Raw genomic sequence first — 22988 nt, 5'->3', positions numbered from 1 at the left:
GGTTGGTTAGAGAGATCTAAGTGCATATGTCGGTTTGGCCATCCTAAGATGGCTGGTCAAACCGACATGCGCACTTACAGTGCCCACTCCTCCTCCTCTCAGTCCCTGCCACTGTTAATTGGAGACTGCCTGGCCCAGCCCCACCCTTGACTCAGATCGGCTCACCCAGTGAAAAATTAACTGATAATAAAAAAAAATAATTAGCATTTTATTTTTCATTTTATGGCGGAGTGGGGTGTTGCTCCTCCGCCATTACAGAAGAGCTGCCATTAATCACATCTGCATAATTTTGTCTTTAAATAGTTAGTGCAAGCATTTGGGTTTCTCTTTTCAAGAAACGTGCCTTTATACTAAAGGCAACATCAGTTATACAAAATGAAGTAAGAAAAACAGTTCACTTTTTTGCAATTTAGACTCAGTTTTTGCTACATTTACAATTTAGGGAAATCCATATATAAATCATTAATTACAAAGAAAGTGGTTAACACTAAATTGAATGAGTGACTTATGTTTAGTGAACAGCAATTTTCCTCAAGAAGACACACTGTTGTCTGAAAACACAGAGAATGTGCCTTAGGAAAATGTTTGCAAATTTTGTGTAGAAGCAGATGAAATTAACTACTGAACTGCTGCTCCATTATCACATGTCCCAAATTGTGTTCTTAAGCCGTTATAAAATGGATGACCGCTGAGGGCATTATGATGACTCAATAAACAGTACAACAACAAATTATGAATGGATTGCATGAATTGATCTCAGTCAGTCGGGTCCCAGTCAGTCATTATTTTGCACTGTGCCTCCTCAGTTTGGACCCAGCTATATGCAAATCAGTCTTCACCCTGTTCCAGTGGGAACAATCGAGCCTGAACTGCCAAGCCCGGTCCTTCCTGAGCTGGAACACAAACAACTTAAGAGCAGTTTTGCCCTGGCATTCCATTCCATTTATCACTGTTTTTTAAACTCAATAAACAGTAATGGTTTTACTCATTTGTATACACATTTTAATGCACCACATTGATATTTACATGTGCTGCATTTAGTGTGGTATCCTGGCTTTCTTTGCAAGACTATTGCATGTATGAACGTTGTACTCCATGCGCAAACATCCCCGACTAATAAACGTAAACCATAATTCAGCACATCCACATTATTTATTCATGTCTCCATGGCATATAAAGGAGCACAGAGGTCTTTGTAAAGCTAACTGAATGCCTACTTTTCACTTAAAAGAGAATTCTTCAGTTCTTGGGTGACCAAAGAGGATGAGAGGATCAAAAGTGGCCACCTGTAATCTGTCACAAAATGTGCATTGATGTCAATAAACGAATGCACAATAATTCCCATTTTTAACTATTTAGCCTTCTCGCCCCTCTAAATAAAATCCTTTAATCGCACAGTTCTGCTCCCAAAACTAATGTTTTTTAAAAAAAAACAGAGGTAATTTCAACATCTGCAACCAATAGAATGTAAAATGGGACTAGACGCACAGAAAAAGCATGACCTTTCAAAGGTAAACACAGTATTAAAATAAATATGTCCTTCTCTTCTCTGACCTGTTCTAACTTCAGTGTATTAATTGATGCTATGATATTGGCCCTGATTTAGATATTGCAGCAGAGCGTACTACGTCACAATGGTGAGTATAATGAGATTTTGATTTTGGCGGAGGGGAAATCCGTCACCGTTGTGACGCAGTAACCCCTCCGCCAATAACTAAATAAGACCTCGATTTATAAATTTGCGGCTGGGTTACTCTCTCAACCATGATGGAAATGTAAATCCCACAGAATATAATGGGATTTGGATTTCGGCGGACGGGATATCTGTTACGGTTGTGACGGAGTAACCCCTCTGCCAGTAACTAAATCAGGCCCATAGCTCTTTACGGAGCAGATTGACACAGTGTAAGATTTGAACCAGGAGATTTCCTCACTTGTCTTCAGCTGATTGATTTTATAAAGTGATACAGAGAAGTCATAACACTCCTGTACTCTGCCTTCTTTGTCAGAGACATAGGTCTCTATCGCATACATTGAATATAATAATGTTTTGCATCGACTTAACCTCAAATTAGCCCTTTTCCGTTATGTGTTTCGAAATGAGTTGAGAAATTTTCTATCCTGCCCCATTCAAGAGAAAGTTCCCACATTTGCAGTGGAACATTGTAAAAACAAAAAATAAACTCACCCTCTTCACCTGTTCAATAAAGGAAAGCCTTCATGACCACCCTTGGCATGCTTCCTCTCCAGGCGGTGCAGTCATAGACATCCGATGAGGGCTAAGGTGCACATACATACAGCAGCCACCAGATCCCCGCTGTATGGACATGCACTATGACATCCTGTGCTCTCTTTCTGACGCTCACCCCATGTCCATTTCTCTCTCAGTCTCTGGCAGCGACAGGAGGAGAGACCAGTTAATCAAAGGAAGTGTGACACACATACCAGTACAATAAGAGTGGACAAATTAAATAGTCTGAATAGTATAGGACCGAGCAAAGGATTACATGTTTGGCCTATTGTTCTTTCTTTTAAAAGGACCTTTTCTTTGGAAAAGAGTTGTTAAACAAAAGTATGGAACTCCTTTAGGTGGTATCCATAACAGCTCCTACTGATTTTTTTAAAATATATATTTGTTCATTTATTGATGTATTCATTAATTTACAATTCCACGTTACAAATATAAATGCATGTAGCGTACGTTTAGATAAGGCACCAGTAAATGCACATCATATATTATTTACAGTGAAAAGCATGAATTAATTGGGATACTCAGCCTCCACAAGGGTTCCAATAACCGGTAGGTGACACAGATCCTGGGGAGGTAGGGCTGGTTAGGGAGAATGTTGTACAATGCTTAATGTGTAAAAGAGTGGGTAAAGTTGCACAAAGCTCTGCTCGGAAGCCCGTGGCTGGAGCTATTAAATGTGTGTGCGCTGAATACTAAGGCTGCGTAGTCTTGAATCTACCTCATGCCTCTTTAATCCACTACCTTATACTTCCCACCCATTTTCTCTCTCTCTTGCAGGATCCTGCTTTTTCTCTTTGTGATGTTTTTCCGTCTTTCTCTTACACCTACATTCCTCTTTGTGTGTTTTCCCTCCCTTTGTCTCGGTAAATGTTTGATGAGGAAAATAAGTGCTGGTCCAGTAAAATGAGTGCTGGTAGACTTCAAAAGCAACCTCCGGCACAAATGAAACACTGATTTGGAGAATGTTGTGCCAATGAGGAGAGGCAGATACAAATCCAAACATTGGGGTGAGGGGTGAGTGGAGATTAGTAACTGGGTGAGCATCCAGTTAGGGTACATCCACGTTATTGGTCAACAATACAGAGAAGAACACTAAAGTATCTCATGCCTTTGAAAGGTAATGCTGACCGTCTTACTTCAAACCCCTTTCAGTCTCTCTCCCATGGGAGGCTATAGCAGAAGGCACAAGACCGTGCTATGCAACCTAAGGATAAGAGACCGTCAGTCTGATAGCTATAACTAATCCTTACGTCCGATTGCTTGGCTTGTAAGAGGAAAACAATATACTACGTTTAAGATTCTAAGGGATTTCATTAACGATGTTTTAATTTATATTCTCGAATTTATCACACCTGTGCCGTCGAAGTTAATACTGACCTTTCCTTTAGGGCTGTGGAGGCAGGTTCCACAGACTGGGAGATTAGAGGGAATGTGCGACCCGGCCCATACTGCTCCCTGAGTAGTCCCTACAGCAGAGAGTGAGTAAAGCGATGTTAGATTATTGTAGGAGTGACTGACATAACAAGCACTCTCTGGGCACTGTGCAGTGAATTTAGGAACATTACAATCTCCCACATCATTCATGATGGCATGCCATTTTCTATTTTTCTGGGTTTTTTTCAGTCAGTTTCTTTGGGGCGGGTCACTCCACATTCTGGAGCACGGTTGTCTCCCCTCCCTTTCCCCCACCCCAATGACGAAAAGAAGCAATCAATCATCATTTGAGTGCAAAAGCAATGGGCACATTAAACACTGACAAATTAATTATAAGCTGCACATGAGGTTTATGCACATGGACGTGGGGGATGTTCAACGCTTTAAAAGGGGGTTCAGTTGGGATCTACACATCCACTGACAGTTTAATATATTCCTTCACACACCTCGAAATAGTGTACACAAATTGGGGGCATCGAGTGTTGCATATGACTAATATTTAAGTGAACGTGATACTCTTGTCAGTACAGTTGCAAATCATTTGTCTGAGCGATCTCTGACTCGTGAACACTCTTTCCCTTTGCTTCTCGCAGTGACATGCGCTGGAACAAGGGGACTATTTTGAAGGCGTCAGTAGATTACATCCGCAAGCTGCAAAGAGAACAGCAGCGTACACGAGAACTTGAGAACAAACAGAAGAAACTGGAGCATGCAAACCGGCATCTGCTGCTGCGAATACAGGTTTGCTGATGCAGACATTTTTGTGTGTGTGTGTGAAATGCTGTGATATAAATAACTTTTCTCCTGCGAGTAATCAAGCCAAGTGAAAAGGTGTTAATTTGTTCATAACGATTCCATGCTTAGCAGCGATGCACGGCGTTGGGCTGGTGGGGGTGTGAATAGGGTACATCCTGTATCCACTGGCCGCAGCTGCTAGCTCAAGGCAATGTGTGATTACTGGGGGTTCCAAGGGGAAAATGCTTTTTTCTTTCTCCAACGATTGTTCCGGTGAAGTATCTTTCCAGTAAATGGGAAGCAGATATTCCACATAGTTATCTGTTGTCCCTATGTCATCCCGGCAACTTTGAGCCAGTGTTTTTTTGCCAACAGCTACAAGCATGATTGGCTTTGCCGGAAACTACCAATGGGAAAACTGTCACTTGTGTTGGCTGATAATCGGAGACAGCCTGAAAGTCACCCACGGGACATCAGACACCGCACTGTCATGTAGGCTCGTGGACATGATGGAGCCGAGAGAAAAATCCCTTCACCAGGCACATCCCCATTTCTCCATCCCTCTCCAATTACTAATCTACTCCCTTTAGCTAGAACCACTCCCATTGTCGCCTTACCTCTGTACCACACTATCCTGAACTCTGCCCGTTAAGTCCCCCTGTCTTATTCAGTGCTCCCTTGTGTTATAGCTAGGTATGTGCTTTACAAAACCCTGTATGTACAAAGGGGAATGTGGCAGATACGGTGGTCAGTAAAGGTCGATAAAGTTATAATTGTGTTCTTCCACCACACATGAATTCTCACCATTGAAAGTCTGCTCATCATGATTCTTCACCCACCCCTCACTTTTTTTACTATCTTTTTCCACCCATTGGCCGCCTTGTGTTCAAAATCAGATTTACTCCTGGATAAGCGCATTACAAATGCATTCGATATCCAATACTTTCTAAAGTAGTGGGATTCCAGATACTTTTCAGCACATCTCTTCTTGTAAAAACTTGCCACTGTGACTTAGCCTAGAAACTGTTGTCAACCTAAATTCCTATAGGATGTTCTCAAACAATGTAAGTGTATAATCACATGGAATACAGTGTGAATTAAGTCACTGTGTACACTTGGATTTGTAAGATGACATAAAAACTTAAAAGACGCAACAGTTTGTCCAAATTTGCGTATCTTAAATATCGTAACCTGTGCTATTGTTTTTCAAATGCCACACACTCATTATGTCAGGACTTATTAGATAAACTATCATCACTTGGTTTGCATCTGTTAATCTTGTCTATTTACCACATTTGCTTCTAAATAGATGTTATAAACAACCACTCTCCTCTACCCTCTCGTGCTAAAAGAGTATCTTACCACAGGGACAGTAGTCAAGCTTACTATAAGAATCAAACCTTTTAGTTGGTAGATCAAAGAAGCAACCATTCCTTTTACTTAAACATGTTTACGTTACTTGTTGCAAGTTTGGAACTGTAATAGTTGCCTTTTGTGTGCTTTAGTTTTGGCGTATCGGTGCACAATGTTTAGGATATGTTTTCATAAACTCCTCTTGCTCTCTAATTGGTCTGATCTCCCTTTTTTACATGAACACCTAACTTCACTGATAGGAAAGGGTAAGAGTCATTAAAATCTTAAGGAGCTGTCCAGGGCAAATTTATTCTGATAATTCCAGATTTACCCAGATTATCCTAGAATGTTTTTTTGGGCCAGACTCAATAAGCATTTAGTGATTAGAAGACCACATTAGTTAATAAGCCCTTCACCCTCAACAAATACAGATAGATACTATAGTTATATTTGATGCAGAGTATCCGTCCCACCATTTTCCCTCCATGTTAGATTTACAGTCTGTAAACCGTAAATCCCAGCGGATCAGTGTGGATACATGACATTAATGTAGGTAAATTGAGGTTTTCCTTTTAAAGTAGACAATTATCCACATAGCTGGCCAGTGTACGCTGATGATGCATGTAGTCTATTTGTAGTACAATGATATCTGATGCATGTAGTCTACCTGCCTTGGCACAATGCTCTATGACGTATGTGAAATATCTATAAATGGCACAATCATACTTGTGAACCCCATGGCCTCGATACATAAGTGGACTTTTAAATACCTTAATAGAACATTTGATTAGAGTTGTCATTGATTCATATCTAATTTATTTGAGTGAGTTTTGATAAGTATTTATGTTTCTTCTCTCCAAAAGAACAACATGTCTTCTGTTTCTTTTTTTAGGAGCTAGAGATGCAAGCCAGAGCTCACGGAATTTCAGTTATGCCTTCCTCTGGCCTCTCGTCTTCAGATCTAGTGAACAGGGTGATAAAACAGGAGTCTATTCTCGACAGTTGCGGCCAAGAGGTCTTATCACAGCAGCACCCAGATCTTTCTTGCACTACAACTCTTGATCTCACAGATGGAACCATCACTTTTAGTAACACCCTTCGACATATGACAGACTCTCCTAATGTCTACAACATGCCCACAAAAATGCGATCCAAACTGGAAGACATCTTGATGGACGATACCCTCTCACCAGCAGTAACCGATCCACTCCTCTCATCAGTGTCTCCTGGTGCTTCAAAAGCAAGCAGCCGAAGAAGCAGTATGAGTATGGAAGAAACAGATCATGCCTGTTAGCAAAGAAATGTCGACGTGGCCTCTTACAGACTTCTATATACTTTGATCAGTAGATGAACTAATTTCACTTTTTATGACTATGTTAATTGTTCTCTTCGAATAACCTCCCTCCTTTTAGTTCCTCAGTACAACAGAGCATAAAGTTGTATGAAACGTTTGTGGACAGATAAAGGGTGTTCTGTTTTGAACATTCTTATGCCTCCAAAGTATTCATCACTGGCATCAAACACGAAATGGCTTCATGAAGAACTGCTTCGTCTAGCAAAATTGGGTGGAAGAAATGACATCTCAGATCAACCGATAAGTTTGTTTCCCTGCCGAATCTGCTGGATGGGTTGCTGTTATTTTTGTAAATGAATGTAAAGAACCAAAAAAACTATTGACTTGAAAAAGATGTTAACGTCCTACTGCTTTTTGAAAGCTACAGAAACGACTTTCAACTAATTTTATGCAAGTGTCTTGCAAAAAGTACAGTTCTAAATCAAAACAGTGAAAGTTTTACAAAATATTGGCCACGACCGTATCTGATCCTAGTTTACTAAACAGATATTTTTGATGCAATTTTCTGGCCGATAATTAGGAAACAATGTGCATATTATGGTTATCTCTCAGGATAATGAGTACTGTTTGGGCACCCTGGTTTGTTGCTCATAAGAGTTCAATGTATAAATTTGCTTGCTACTGACAACTGTTTCTGTCAAAGGTTCAAATCCTTGTAGAACCAACACAGCCGTTAACCCTTCCAAAGTCAATAAATGAGTACCACTGGGTAGGGTAGTTTTAACCACTCTTTTCCAGGTTTTGAACCCTTGGTGTGGAAATGTGATCGAAGTATCATAATTCTGCCCTTCAAGATCACTTTACACAATAGCTTTTCATAACTGATTGCCTGAACTGGAAAAACAGTACCACCAACATATGACTACCTTGGCCCTATATATTTCAGTATTTGTGATGCAAACATTTATTTTGTTGCAGCATGCAATATTGTCATACCTGCAGATAGTTTGATGGTGGTTATGAGATATACTGAATAATGAGTTGAACTTTCCCATATGTTTAGTAGCAGTAGTTTGGTCTTAACAATTGTGAAAGACCTTGATGTATGAAAGAAAATACTTTTATACAGACAAGCCAATTTTCCATAGCTTAGTAAATGTACATTAAGGCAAGAAAATGCATACATTCTGTGGAATTGACCCAAATTCTTTTTAAGTTGAATTCTACTTGGTTATATTTAAAATGTCATTGTACAATACATTTTAATTTCTTATTATTGAAAATATTGCTATTTGCATTCATATTTCATGTGTAGCTTTGGAAAATATAAAAAAGAAAAAAGACTGGAAACTTTCTGCGGTTGTTCAAAAGACTTTATTGGAGGTCTTTATAGAAGTCATGCATTACATGGACAAACCACATTTAATGCATTAGGGAATTGGGCTCAGACCCTAAATGGGGATGTGAGGACACGTTTAGTGTCTAGACTTTCATTTTGTTTGCATTCACAGGTGGCTTCACCATTCAATGATGTGTTCATTGACAACTGAGCGAGTATGTTGATTTGGATATGAAACATCAAGAAAAAGTAATCCAATTTGATCTGAACATAACTAGAATATTGGATTGAATCTCATTATAAACTAGCGTGCAAGACTTGTCCTAAACAGCGCTTTAGTGCATGTTTTGCACTTTTGAAAAATGGCATTTTGACCTTTACTCACCCATACCATGCATTGATTTTTTAAAAATCCTTTATTGGCAATCATCTATAAGAAGCTACCTTGCTATTGCTTGTTCTTTTCATGTTTACTTTTAGTAACTTGTGCACAAAATCAGTTACAATGCAAGTAGGTGTGGCATAAAGTATATGCAGTGGCACTTGTAACATCTGTAGGGAGAAAGTTCATATCCAGACTAGATGATGTAGCTTGTGACACTATTGTAAACATATGAACATAGCCACTAATGGTGAAGGCTGGCTCTTTGCAACGTCTCTACACATGGAGGATGTTTAAAATGCTTGTGTAATTCTACAGAGTACTTGAATAGTATTATTGGTGGTCAAATGGGCGTTTAAAATATAAGTGCATAACTGGAATTTATTTTTAAAAAGAATATGAAATATTTTGTATATTATCGCAATATACCTTTGAAATGTTTTAAAAACATTGTAGTTATAGACATGATATAAATTAAGCTTTTTAGGATTCATATGTATTTATTTTTAAGTGGTTCAGTCCAAAAAGGACCGTAATATGCTTGGAAACCAAATAACTGTTTAGTTCTCTTACAGTGATGTAAAACTAGTTTAAAGTGCAATATCTAATCAAATGTAGACCTATGCAATAACAGTAGTAATTATATGATGATCAGCCTAGTTGTCTTTTCAGAGATGTAATATGGTGTTACAAGCTAGGGGAATAGAATACCTATTCCAAGCTGTGTTTAACTTGTAAATGACGGAAGTGCATATATAATTCATTCAGAATGAAGTGCCTTATACTATAGTTGTAGCCTTCTTTGACGAGCACTGACTGAAGGGTGACATAGGGCACAGCTTGGATTATATTTATTGTAAAGATCTGTAGCACGGTGCCTAAGTAAAAAAAGAATAGAGCTTCAAGTTTCCTAAGGACTACTATTAAATACAATTTTTTTAGTATTCTAGTGTGGTGGTGCCAACTTAACTAGTTTGAACTGTCTACTTAGTTTTTTAATAGAACAAATGAGTACAAAAAGATCAAACAAACTTGAAGGTGTATGAGAAAGAATTGGAAGACCATTTAGTTGTGTAAGCAGGGAAAGTTCAAATACATTGTTAATAATGCCATTCTCACCATACATTTGGCCACAGAAGGTAAAAAAGGGGTTGTACTCAGACAGCTTTAATTTTTCTCTGTGTGCACCTTAGAGGGAGAGCGGTGCATGTGGTCTAGGCAAAATTATTGTTCCTTTGAGTATATATCATCAACACAGTAAAACCATGCTTTTTGCTAAAATGTCTGGGTTTCAGGTTTCATTAAAGTGGTAAGTTTGACCATTTTAGAAAATATTTTTATACCTATGTTTCTTTTGATGTGGATAAGATAACAATATTTAATGCTATATTAAGTACAATAATAGTAAACCCAACTGTAATGACCATGTACATAGCAAATGGGGCTTTTTCAGTACTGTTTTAGCAGGGCCAAGTCCCAGAATCGAGCCTTCAAAAAAGGAAAGTCAGTATGCACCTTCATAATGTAGAATTCCTAAATTTTACTTCAGTTAGAATGTCTGTTAACATTTAACTGACATAACATTAGAGTTGTTGGGTATTGGCAACCTTTCAATCATCTTTGTGTTCAAATCATATCAACTGCATCACAATGTCAAGTTAAAAAAAAGTCAATCATCTGTGACCTTCAAAACCTTTCAGGAGATGCCTTGTATGAGCACAAACTCAATTAGCCCTGTTTTTATATTAAGGCCATATTCTGAGCATTTTGTTGAACAATTGTAGCTAAAGAGCAAGTCTTTTCCGGTAAGACTTTACACACTGCACCTTTTCATAGTTGCATTTTTGAGTGATTACATGCTTTCTCAAGCTAATTTTAAGTTTTACTTTAAGTTTATCTTTTCAGAATCATGTGGTAATATTTACCAGGTTTCAACAAGCAGTAAATCAGTTGACCATATGTTCATATAGTTGGCTTCAGAATCCAGTGGGGATCTTTTTATAAAACTGGCAAAAAAATAAATAGAAATCAAGAGAGTTTCACAATATATTAAGAAGTGTTACAGCTCAAGGGGTAGGTGTTACTCCTTTGAGGATTTTTAGTCTTGGTTTGGTGGTGTATAACTTCAAGTATAATGATTTCAAATCTAAATTTAGCAATTCAGAGTTGAAGGTTGAGCTCAGCCAGTTTTGATGGCTCTAAAGAGGTTTCATAATTCTGAGCATTAGCTTAGGGTTAGAAATAAACATCAGTGGTGTGGAGATGGAAGATGAGAGGAAGGGACCTGAGGTAAATGGTTTGCAAATTGAAGTAAATAATCTGGAATTTCAGTTTAAAAGGTAAAAACACAAAGCCAGTACACCTAGCAGATGAAAGTAAAAACTTTGTAACTCAAGAACCATTTTCTTGGGCCGCCTCAGTAAACGATTTTGAAATCCTTGGTAGGATTCTTGTAATAAGGGTTTTTCATGGTGATGCACAAGTTTTGTCGACTGTGTTTTCCAGCCCGATAGGTTGCAACTGATGTTTTAGGGTTTGAAATAAGACACTGGAATAGTTCGTAGAAGCCTGTCATCATAGGCAAGGGTGTTATATTAGTTTCTCAGTTTAGTGCAAAGAACCCTTTTCCCGATTCATTCATTAGAAAGGAAGTGGGACTCCTAACATTAGATGAGCTGGTCCTTTGCACTGTGGAGAGATCACATGTAATATAATTTGTTAATCACAACTTAAACACCATATATAATATTTTACCTGCCATCTAAACATAGTTTTACTCTTTTGGAAAATCAAAAACGTAAAAAAACACACCGCATACACTGCTGTCTCTAGAAACATTTGGTGATTAAAACAAAACTGGCAAATTGCAAAATAGGTTAAATAATAATCTAATGCAACATATTCCGTAGTGGCAATAGTTTAAATTCCTTTTGAATGAGGGAAAAGATGAAATTCGAAGGTACAGTACCTTAATATTTAATTAATTTAAACAAACTCCAAAGTTAGCTTCAGCTGAATACCAACTAAGGTAAAACCCATGAAACTCAAGTGTCAGGCCATCAAAGACATCAGTAAAATATGAAAATCTTACTAATGTAAATGTGAACGTTGATGTGGTTTGTCCAAATCTCTGCCACCTATGGTATACCTTGAACATCTGGAAGTAACTTCATTTTGAATGCAGTGTAAAGTTGAATACTGGAAAAGCTACTCCTTATGCATTCTGTTCATCGCAGAGCTTACTTTGTATTTGTTCATGATCATTTGATTATCGTACTTGTATAAAACCAACTTCTGTAACCTGTGCAAAATGCCCTCTCAGATTTCACCTCTGGTTTTGAAGTTCTTTGAAGAAAACTGTTTTTGTATCATTGTAGCTGTAGTTTACGATGTAGATGGCCACTCTGCTTCAAATATTCTCGCATCTATAAAGATACATATGTTTACCTCTCTAGAGACATATGTTAATAATAATTCCTAGATTCCCCATCCATGTACAAGGTTTCTTGTTGTCACAGTGAGGAAAACAAACCGCATGGTATTTAGCTACTCCAGCAAAGAACCAGATCTTCAATGCTTTCCTTAAAGTGCTCAGAGAGAGAATTGAGAGTAAATATAATGTCAGCTGATTTCAATGGAGGATCAACAGAAGATGACAGGAGTTGCCTCTTGGAAGGAGGTGCCACACAATGAACAATGGACAGTGCAGAGGACTATTTATTCTCCAACTGAAAGCCAAAGTAAGATCGAAAGTAGGGGGCCTTCATGACAGAATTTTAAGGCACCTGTCTCTCGGTGATCTGCTTGGTTCTAGACTACCATTTGCTTAAAGTATAGATGTATGTGTTGGCATTATCCAATAAAGTAGCCTGTAATGATGTGGAAGACTTTGCATTTATCATCATCAGTCTAGAAAGGTAGAGTTTTCCTCAGTTTTAAGAGATGAAAGGAGCAGGTTGCGATAAGAGTAGAAATGTGTGAATCCCTGAAAGGTTCAGAATTATTTTTAGCTCTGGGCACAGTAGAGACAGTATTGATATGGATAGGACTGAGTCAGTCTTCCACGACTGGTAGCACTCTTCTGATAAAAAGTCTGCTCTATCACTAAAAACCATCACATTGGTTTTATCCAAATGTAGCCCTCCTAGTGCCTGGAAGGTAATACCTTTGGCACAGACTAGTCTTGCAAGAAGCCCCAACGTAGATGTAAAAAAACTGTGGGAAATTGGGCAGGTTGATCAGGCACATCTCCAGGTTACTAAATTATTATTGGAATTTCTGACTCTTTTTATGATGTTACATGCCACATCTAAACAACACAGTTGAAGAAAAAGTTTTTCCAATAAAGGCATGTAGCTACTTTCACAGCTTTTTCTGCATATCAAGAAACACATAACAATATAGCAGGCTGTCCTTTGCAACAAAGTTAAGGAGCCCACAAATTTAACTTGTTGTAAACAACCATCATTCCAACTTTCATGTGCTTAAGTACTGCATGTTCTTCACAAGAGGAAGCTTTTACATTGGATAATTCAGACCTTGATGGCAAACACTGACCTATTTTTCTGACTTTACTGTTCTAGTCAGATACAATGTTTTTGAATAGCATTCTGTGACCAGCCAATAACTGTAGCACAAGCAAAGTATTTCCCGTCACTCAATAACAGCTGTCTTCATCTACCCTTGATAGTGAAAATGATTTCATTTAAAGCCTACTACATCTGTATATCTTAAGGGTCTAGCAAAACTTGACAGTCGGTTATTCTTTTCTTTGAGCCAGAGATGGATAATCCATGATTCTGATCTTAATGTCTGAAAATGTTAAGCTTTAACTGACTCCCTCCTTTTCTGTGTCCATTTGGGGGGCCACCTCCCACCTCCTCCTTCCTCAATAACCAATTTCTAAAGTTATTTATAAGTCCACGGTTTTTGCACAATTGTAAATCCCAGGTACTAACCAAAATGATTATCTCCATGTGTGTGGTATGGCAGACACCGGAGAAAATGTTTTGTTCTTTGTGTTTGGGTGCTTGGGGCCAGATGTAGCAAAGAGTTTTTCCCATTCTGTGTCAATGGGAAAATGTGTTCGTGCATATGGCCCTTAGTGTGTTGCGAAATTTAGGAAAAAAATTGCACCAAAGCCTGATACTGCTAGGGACGTTTTGGGAGGTGATTTTAAAATCTTGATAAAAGGGAAGAGGATGCCAAGTGGTGTCACTTTGCCAAAAACAAGGAATTTGTTTAATAATGGAGTTTTGCTTTAGTATTCTCCATACATTAGGTAATAACTGCTATGCTTATGGTCAATGTTTTTCAAGTTGTCTTCCACTAGATGCTTATGGCACCAGTCTGTAGAATAGTTGTTGATACGAAAAGCTAAAGAAACACAAAATAATGATATTGTTCACAAAAAATTTAACCTAGTTTTTCTTAGGAGATGATGTAAAACACTGCCTCTTGCTGTGATGCGTGGTACTGCAGTGCTATTGATATTCACTTGCTGCTACCTACAGCAATAATATGTGCATGGTCCATTGCTCTGTAGCGTGTGGATCAAGAACGTTGTATTCAATGATCTAATTTTGAATTGTGGTTCTTAATAGACTGATTAAAGATTGTGTTTTTTCACACACTTGTGTATACTGTATTGTTTAGTGAGCTGAGGAGTTTCATTCAGTTTTTTTTATTTCAGCAACAGTTAAGGTTTTGTACAATTTACCTGCAGAGCACAGCTTACTCGATCCGGTTGTAGAAATCTATTGAATTTGATCTAAACAGCGCAATACGGGCAATGTATACTGTTTTATAAAATCTTGGTCTAATTTCTGTGTTATTAATGGAGGCACAGGAATCCGATTCCACTAACATAATTCTTGGCACAAACCCTAAGTATACAGCTGAAAAGAGCTTGGACATAGCTCGAGCAGCCTACACCGTCACCCACACGGCTTTCAACTCTCCATCTGCTGACACCAGCTTGTGCCTATTAATTATATTTGGAATCTCTCCTTATTAAATGTTTTTCACTTACCAGTAAAAGAGGAGTGTGCATTTCCCAAGGTAACCTTTCTGAATATTGATGTTGAACCAACAAAATGTTACTTTTATATTATTAAAGCAAGCAGAAGTATTTGTTAGTGCCAGAAAAAGAAAAGTAACAGCTTTAATTGTTGAGAACTTTTTCTGCTTTAGAATGACAACTGAAGGTGTCTTGTCATTAGTATTCTCTTTGTGGTTCCAAGTACACCAAGGCGCTTCCTTTGTTAATGCCTTTTTTAAATCACAGGATGATGCCACATTGCTCTTGAAAGCCTCACAAAGCTGCTCATAATGTTTGATATCAGCCTGTCATTTATCCCACTTATCAGAAAACTCCAGGTGGCATGAAAGGCCCCTGAACATGTTAAGCAACTAATATGCAGCAGAATTAATACATGCCACTTTAAATCCATGACACTACAACAGCTAGAAACCAAGCCAGTATGTGTAAATCTACACTCTGAAGCAAAGAGTTAAATTTAAGGTATTTGACGCTTCACAAAATGTTTTTGAAGAAAGGTTTGAATTATCTGTCAAAGCTTACAACTTTCTGCATTCCAGTTATAAACACCAACCTCAGAGGAGCACTCCTGATCTACGGCTATAAATACAAAAGAAAGAAGTACAATGGCAGAAGGTTTGCTCACCAGGACCAATGCTATTGAAAAAGATGGGCATTAACTTAAGGTCACAACCAAGTCTTCAACCATTCAGGAAACCCCGAAATTCCTCCTATTAGTGAAACAGATTCCTATTGGACTCCCTTGAAAAGGGCCAAGCACCTAGCACCCGAAGTTGGCTTGCCTGTTCAGTGATAAACTGCACCTCACTGCTATCTTGACCTACTTAATTCCCAGCATTTGCAGCTTAGTGTTGCATTCTTTTCCAGCATCAACAATGAGGTGCATTATTAATTATTTGTAGTGAGGACTTGTATTTTCCTGCTGAGCTGTTTTGTTTAGTTAGGTTCCCTCTTTTGATGGAAAGATGGCAAATGGAGGAGGGCATTCTTTGTCCTTTTTGTAGATGAAGAGTTGGATAACTGTCATGCATCTCACAGTGTGCTGTAATTGTAGTCAGTTCATGTGTCAGAATCCTGGTTTAATGTCTTGAAAGAATCCATCCAGCTGAACCAGCCAGCAGTTTTTGTTTCCATTCTATTTGTCACTTTGTTGTGATTTCTACATGTCCTTGTTTTATCAGACTCCCATAGGTCTCTCTAGGACTGTATCCAGCACAGGTGAATTTCTTCTGCGGGCCACTTTACTATATATGAGATAATTTCACTTTTCAATTAAGTGCTATGAAAGATCTGTTTACAGGCAGGTTACTAGGTTGGGCACTTGCCTACCGTAAAAATGTAAATTACCTCATGGCTAGAGTTTGACCCCTTCTTCTGGTTTCAGCAAGAACGCCAATCAATACCAGATACACCATTACCTCTGTTTCAAGGCCTAGTATTAAATGTTATCTTGTATTCTAGATTAATTTTAGGTCTCTTTTGCACAGATGTAACAATGTTACTCATGCAAAGAATTCGATGTTTCGTTGTATAGCTCATTCTGCAGTTTTGCTATGCTACCCCTTGTATAGTGTTTAGAAGTTTAACACATGATCCAATGCATGTACAGGTTGACCATATATCCAGCAGCATCTGCATCATGGAACTAAGAAGACATTTCACAAGAAACATCCTCAATGCCAAGTTTGAAACACTGATCTAGTATGGCATATGTTGAAGATGCACATTAAACAGGAATCTGAGTTCCTCTATTTTCAGAGGCCAAAATAGGAGCAAAGATGCACTGTGGTTTTGGTGCAGTGTAGTAGCCACAGCCCTTTGAGAACTACAACAAGTATGAAGAAATATATGATAGGACGCGTGGTAGAGAAAGCCCATATATAGGGTCCTGTTTGGTATTATGTTTCTTTAATGCCCTTCCACTGCCTGAGGCAGACATCAATGATGTTACAAATGACTCGTTGAGAGATTCTGTTATGGTAAGAATTAGAATATTCTGAATCTCAACAGATTTGGTTTTTCCTCTTCGGCTATGCCTAGATATGAGTGTTTATTGTCAAAACCTATTGCCATGCCATTTTGTTTATTGTGATTTGCACAGCACACCCTGCAAGTGGAATCTTTTACAGACACACTTTTGCCATCTTTGTAATTACAAATCGCATTCAGTCAATGTGCTTAATGTCGTTTTGGGTGATACTAGAAATATGTTCTGGGTGTTGCTGAATAATATGAAGGTCTGGTGAGAATTTGTGTGTATTATGTAGATGTTGGTCTGGAGTTTGGGGGTTTGAGAGGAGAGATGTAGAAGCATAGATGGTGGTGGCGACCATCAATTTGTTTACAGAGCAGAGACCTCATTTAAGAGACCGAAGGAATTAAATGTTTTTCTGAGACACAGAGGTTGACTCAATTTCACTTTTCTGGGCAATAGAGTATATATAGAAGATTTATCTGACTTTTATGTGGAGCCAAAGTACTTGTCTTAGTACGGAGTCTTCTGAGTCAGTGTTGGACTTGTCAAAAGTCATATTTTAGATAATATTGTGTGGATTTGGTATACAGTATACATTTAATTCGGTGTGTTATTGAATAGAGGGCATTGAGTGTATGAAAATGGGTTCATGGCAGCATAACAAAATCCTCTCTTGCCAAAGGTGCTTGCTTGCAGGACATCTTAAGGTCATGCTTAAGACACACTGTAAAGGATGTAGTTGAAGAGATGAAGTCTTGGTAGCTTTGCTGAACCTAATGGGTTAGAGATGATTGAGCCCAGCTTGAGGTATAATATAAGGACCTTGGTATTAAATCCATTGAGCCACTTCATTTTTATCGATCTGTTCCTCTCAAATGTAAACAATTCTATTTAGTTGGAGTGGCCCTTTTGGTTGCAAAACTTGGCGTTGGTTGGTATTACTGCCATTTAGTGACAATGATGTGCTTGACTAATGTTTCCTTGGATTCAGATTTGGACAATTCATAGAAACATTGGAGATTTAGTGAAGTGGTGTTAAACCCTTAGCTGTAGAGGCTTTTCCATCCCCTGTATTGGGCTCTTTTTTGATGTTTGGGGTATTTTGTGCTTAAGCCTTCATAATTTTGTTTTCCACAAAAGGTGTCCAGGCCAAATGTGCATCTCTTTTTTCCTCCCACGTCTTGGGGATTCTAAAGGTAACATGTTTTTTTTTATTTCCCTAGAGGGAACTGAGACAATAACCCAATAACCAGAAGACAGCAAATGTTTTTTTTTTGTTGGAAATATGGGAAACAGTGATGTGCAAGAAAGTTGTTACCTCAGGTTTTGTATTTTTCCAGCTGGTAGTCCCTATATATATATTTTTTTTCTTTGCAGTTTCAACTTATTTGCTGTTTTTGGGGAAACCGGTGTGAAACCCAAGGGTAAACCTAGAAAGCTATACATTTCTGAAAACTAATAAAAATTCTAAATTCAACAAGTGGTTATTTCTGTAGATTGCTCATGTTTTCCAAAGGAAATTAATTGTTGAAATTAAAACATAATGGAAATCAGTAGGAAACAATTGAAATTGCTGACATCGTTTTCAACTATAATATTTAGCTCCAATGGCTGATTTACAAAAGTAACATGGCAATACGTCTGTCAGACTGTTCTGGTCGCAGGGATACAGTGTTTGTTTGATCTTCAAAAACATGAGATACCGAGAGCCAATAGCTGTGCTCCCGCTTGCAGTGCTCTTCCATTATGTACCGACCATGCAACAATTGATATGGTAAACTCTAATTAATGAGAAATGGGTATGAAATAAACCTAACTCTTTTTGAAATGTGCAGAAGATACTGAGTTTAGGATTAATCGTTATTTGTACATCTTCAAATTTAGGGGACCCATACTATTATGTGATTTAGTAGTCAGTTTGCAAATTCCTTTTTGCATTGACTTACATTTGAAAGACAGTAATGGAGAGGAATTTAATCATAATAACAAATGTTACACTATTCTGGGTTTCCACACTTTTCCCAATAACAAAGCAATCCCACTTGTCTGGGTTGGACTCATGTCTGTGACAGAAAAGACCTCATAATACAACATGGCAAGATATACATTTTCTGTTTAAAAACAAAAAAGTTTTGATCATAGGGGTTCCTGTGGTATTTGAAACTGTGCTGGGCTGCCATACACTGAAACCGACCAGACCCACACATTTTTTAAAACTAGACACCAAGGAAATTCCAGGGTGGTGTGCCTTGTGTGGTGAATCTTACATTGGTTTCTTACCCACAAAGTCCTGTAAACTTCAAACTTTACACAGATGGACACTTCCAGAATCTGTGGGGATCCACAAAGTTTATACCACCTAGCATTCCCTCACATCTCCCAATATTGGATACGTCAAGCTGGTTCATCCCAGTCAAAGATTTTACTTCGTGCCTGATTTAGAGTTTGGCAGAGGGGTTACTCTGTCACAAATGTGACGGATATCCCACCTGCCATATTACAAGTTCCATAGACTTTAATGGAATTGTAATACAACAGATGGAATATCTGTCACATTTGTGACAAAGTAATCCCCTCTCCCAAACACAAAATCAGCCCTTTGCCTTTGAAATGGTAGTCAAAATCCTTCTTCAGGTGACAGTTGCAGAGGTTGTCCAAGGCAGTCCTCATGAAGCCTGCTAGTGGTTGAATGAGGTCCCACAGGAGCAGTTTGCTTTGGTAAGAAAAGCTTAGAGAATGAAAAGTTCAAATTGCTCACCCAGAGAGAGACCTCTCGCCGGCCAGAACTTTTAGGACTTTCCTGCTTTCAAGATTGCTATGTGTGGACTTAATCTCTTATTTGGAGCTCAGACCCTTTCAGCGGAACAAAGCTGCATGCTGAGGATTGGATGAGATCCTAGGGGATGGATATCTTCTTGCTGACGGTGTGCTGAAACAGATTTGTTGTTGCAGAGAAGCTCCAGGTAAGAGAAACCTGTTCCTTCAGCCTACTGTAAACATGTTGTAGTATTCCTTTCTGATGTAATCTCTGACATCAGAGTGGAATGAGAACGGTGACGCATGGAATGAGGGGAGAGCAGCGACGAGAGATGGAGTAACATTTCTTTCTTCGTGGATGGCTGAGCCTTTGTAAACCTTTTACTTCAATAAACAAAGGTAATATACTTCCTTTTTATGAAGTGCACTTTGTTTCACATGTCCAACTTACTCCTAGAATCCAAAATGGGAAAAAACCCTTTCTCCCTTCTGCAGAGCCTTAATGCCCACCCAGATGTGTGGCCGGCAAATTGAACAGTCCCCTCAACCGTAGTCACTCGAAACCCATCTAGGGGCAGTTCTCCTCCCACTGGGTTTGGAGTCAGCTTGGCTGAGGCAGCAAAGGTTTGCCTCTCAAGGTCTTGTACCTGATATTTACTGGTGAAAGAACAGGCCCCTTTACAAGTTTATGAAGTCTTTGGGTCTATACTAACTGGTCTTCTTGCAAAAGGAAGGAAAAAACCTGCCAAAGCCCAGGCCATTGTCTCTGTTCTGGGAGCAGATTTCATACCTCATTTAGGTTGAGCACTACATGGGCAGACACTGGAGCGCTAATGCAAATTAGCCTTCAGAGCTACTGGCAGGGAAAAGGTAACTTTCTAAATGTTAAATTTCTGAAATTTTGTTTAAAAATCCCAACTTCACCATTGAATTAGGTTTTAACGACTATTAAAAATAGTGGTTAAACTATTTCTCTAGCTTGTTTCCATTAGAGTTAATCTCCAGTAGAATTACAATTTAATATTGCTTCCCAATATTTCTCCAGAGACTGCAAGAGCATTTTCACATTGAAAATAGTGTTTGAGTGCTAGTCACTGTAGGGACATGGTACCTGTATTTTTCTGTATGTGTCACGGTTAAGTACCATGTACCTACATGGGCTACATGACCTACATAGGTGTGGCTTAATAATATTTAAAATTAAGATTTTTTTCCCTTATCAAAGGACTTAAATTGACAGGTGAGGCTGCAGGTTTTAAACTGCAGCAGTCAGGCCACTTTAGTAGGCCTGAAGCAATGTTTTCCTTGTCTCACTAGTGAATAGGACAATGAGTGCTGCAGTGCCCATTTAACTTTCTGTGCCATGGTTGTAGTTTCTACACCTTACACTATGGCCCTCATTCTGACCTTGGCGGCGGCGGAGGCCGCCCGCCAAAGTCCCGCCGTCAGATTACCGTTCCGCGGTCGAAAGACCGCGGCGGTAATTCTGACTTTCCCGCTGGGCTGGCGGGCGGTCGCCTTCAGACCGCCCGCCAGCCCAGCGGGAAAGAGGCTTCCACGATGAAGCCGGCTCGGAATCGAGCCGGCGGAGTGGAAGCTGTGCGACGGGTGCAGTTGCACCCGTCGCGTATTTCACTGTCTGCGCAGCAGACAGTGAAATACATGTAGGGGCCCTCTTACGGGGGCCCCTGCAATGCCCATGCCAGTGGCATGGGCACTGCAGGGGCCCCCAGGGGCCCCACGACCCCCCCTACCGCCATCCGGATCCCGGCGGTCCGACCGCCGGGATCTGGATGGCGGTAGGGGGGGTCGGAATCCCCGCGGCGGTGCAGCAAGCTGCGCCGCCGTGGAGGATTCAATGGGGCGGCGGTACACTGGCAGGAGCCCGCCAGTGGTGCCGGTCCGACCGCGGCTTTACCGCCGCGGTCGGAATCCCCATTGGAGCACCGCCGGCCTGTCGGCGGTGCTCCCGCGGTCCTCCGCCCTGGCGGTCAAAGACCGCCAAGGTCAGAATGACCACCTATGTCTTTACAGAAAAGTTAAATATGCCAATCGGGATTAGTCAACTTTTACTTGTTTAAACGGTTAGAGCACAATACTGTGGCACTGGACAGCAATATCCCAGTGAGAAGAGTATGAAAACGCGCAGTAAAATTCAGCTAAAAAGTGAAGGCTACACATAAAGGAGCATTTTCCAATAACAACCTTTGACCTTTTTATAGCACCCTGACCACCCTCCTGGTTTAGTTCATGCTGTAAAAATTTCAAGTAACTAAACCAAAATGTTCTTGCCTTTTTAGTACTGTGCAGGGTATGGCTTTTTTACATTTATGTCGATGCTCGCTGAATTGGTGTGAACATACTTTGGTTATAAATTCTACTGAAACACTGTAACTGACTGCTATAATGACTAATATCTGTTTTCCCTGGGCACAAGGTATCCTCTAAATCCATACCTCTCCTTGATGCCTCCAACTCAAAAGTGCACCTCTTTTGTGAACCATGTACACTTGATTCATCCATTATACTTAATCTCAACCCACGTAAACATTAACAAATAGGTCAGTGAACCAAAATATGCCCCTGTGTTAATCTGCTTTCTGCAGTTCAACCATGGAGTCTTTAAATGCACTCAAATGTAAATATTTAATCGTATGCATACATAAAGATCCAAATCCACCATAAACCACCAATGCTCTCCCCACATACCTATTGATGTTTGTCCTTGCAAAGGAATTTTTACAATACTTTTTCTCTGATTGTCGAAACCACCCTGTAGTATGCATGAGAGAATAGTAAGAGAATCCTTAGGAGTAGTGTAGAACTGGGTGAGGTCATAGAACTGTGGGATGTGATGTAAGAGGCTGAGACAGTGAAGCTGGCAGTTGGATGCTGTTTGGATGGGACCTCTGTCATTGGAATAAACTTATATTGGATTACATCTTTGGCATCTTCCTTTCATCTTGGAGCAACATACTTGACATTACACTGGCGACGAGGTGGGATGCGAGTTTTTTTTAAACCCAGTGGCATTATTTCATTGCACACGGGGAACAGAGGTCCCAACAAGGAACTTTAAGGACACGAAGCACAAGAAAGGTGAGCGCTTTTTCCGTATTTAGGAAGTTTGACATTTTCTTCTCTAAGCGCGTTCATTTAAAAAAAAAAAAAAAAATTCGCCGCTTTCAGCTGAGGCCGGCAGTTGGACGCGTGCCAGCTGTCTCGCGTGCATTTCTATGGAGACTGCATAGCTTCAGCCGCGCGCCAGCTACATTGTGTGCTTGGGACGTGCCGCGCGTCAGCTGTGCCGCGTGCGTTTCCATGGATATTTAACACGCGTGCCAGCTGCATCATCTGTATTCTGAATTTGCCACGTCCAACAGATATTTAAAGACTTCAGCTGAGCT

At 39.5% G+C, this 22988-nt stretch overlaps 1 protein-coding gene across 10 annotated transcripts in view; it reads left to right on the top strand.

Annotated features, from left to right (window-relative positions):
• Nucleotides 1–14420, top strand: part of MITF (melanocyte inducing transcription factor) — a 654150-nt gene extending 639730 nt beyond the window's left edge. For 8 of the 10 annotated variants that reach the window (XM_069206733.1, XM_069206728.1, XM_069206734.1 and 5 more), the window contains 3 exons: nucleotides 3640–3729; nucleotides 4279–4426; nucleotides 6666–14420. In XM_069206733.1, coding sequence (XP_069062834.1) covers nucleotides 3640–3729; nucleotides 4279–4426; nucleotides 6666–7067 — 640 coding nt within the window. In that variant the 3' untranslated portion in view covers nucleotides 7068–14420. The remainder of the gene's footprint in view (nucleotides 1–3639; nucleotides 3730–4278; nucleotides 4427–6665) is intronic. The other 2 variants (XM_069206732.1, XM_069206736.1) reach the window with 1 other exon arrangement.
• Nucleotides 14421–22988: the final 8568 nt, after the last annotated feature.

This window comes from Pleurodeles waltl, chromosome 9 (assembly GCF_031143425.1).
Source record: "Pleurodeles waltl isolate 20211129_DDA chromosome 9, aPleWal1.hap1.20221129, whole genome shotgun sequence".
Taxonomy (NCBI): domain Eukaryota; kingdom Metazoa; phylum Chordata; class Amphibia; order Caudata; family Salamandridae; genus Pleurodeles; species Pleurodeles waltl.
Note: the sequence above shows the minus strand (reverse complement) of the source record. Positions and strands in the feature narration are given on the sequence as shown.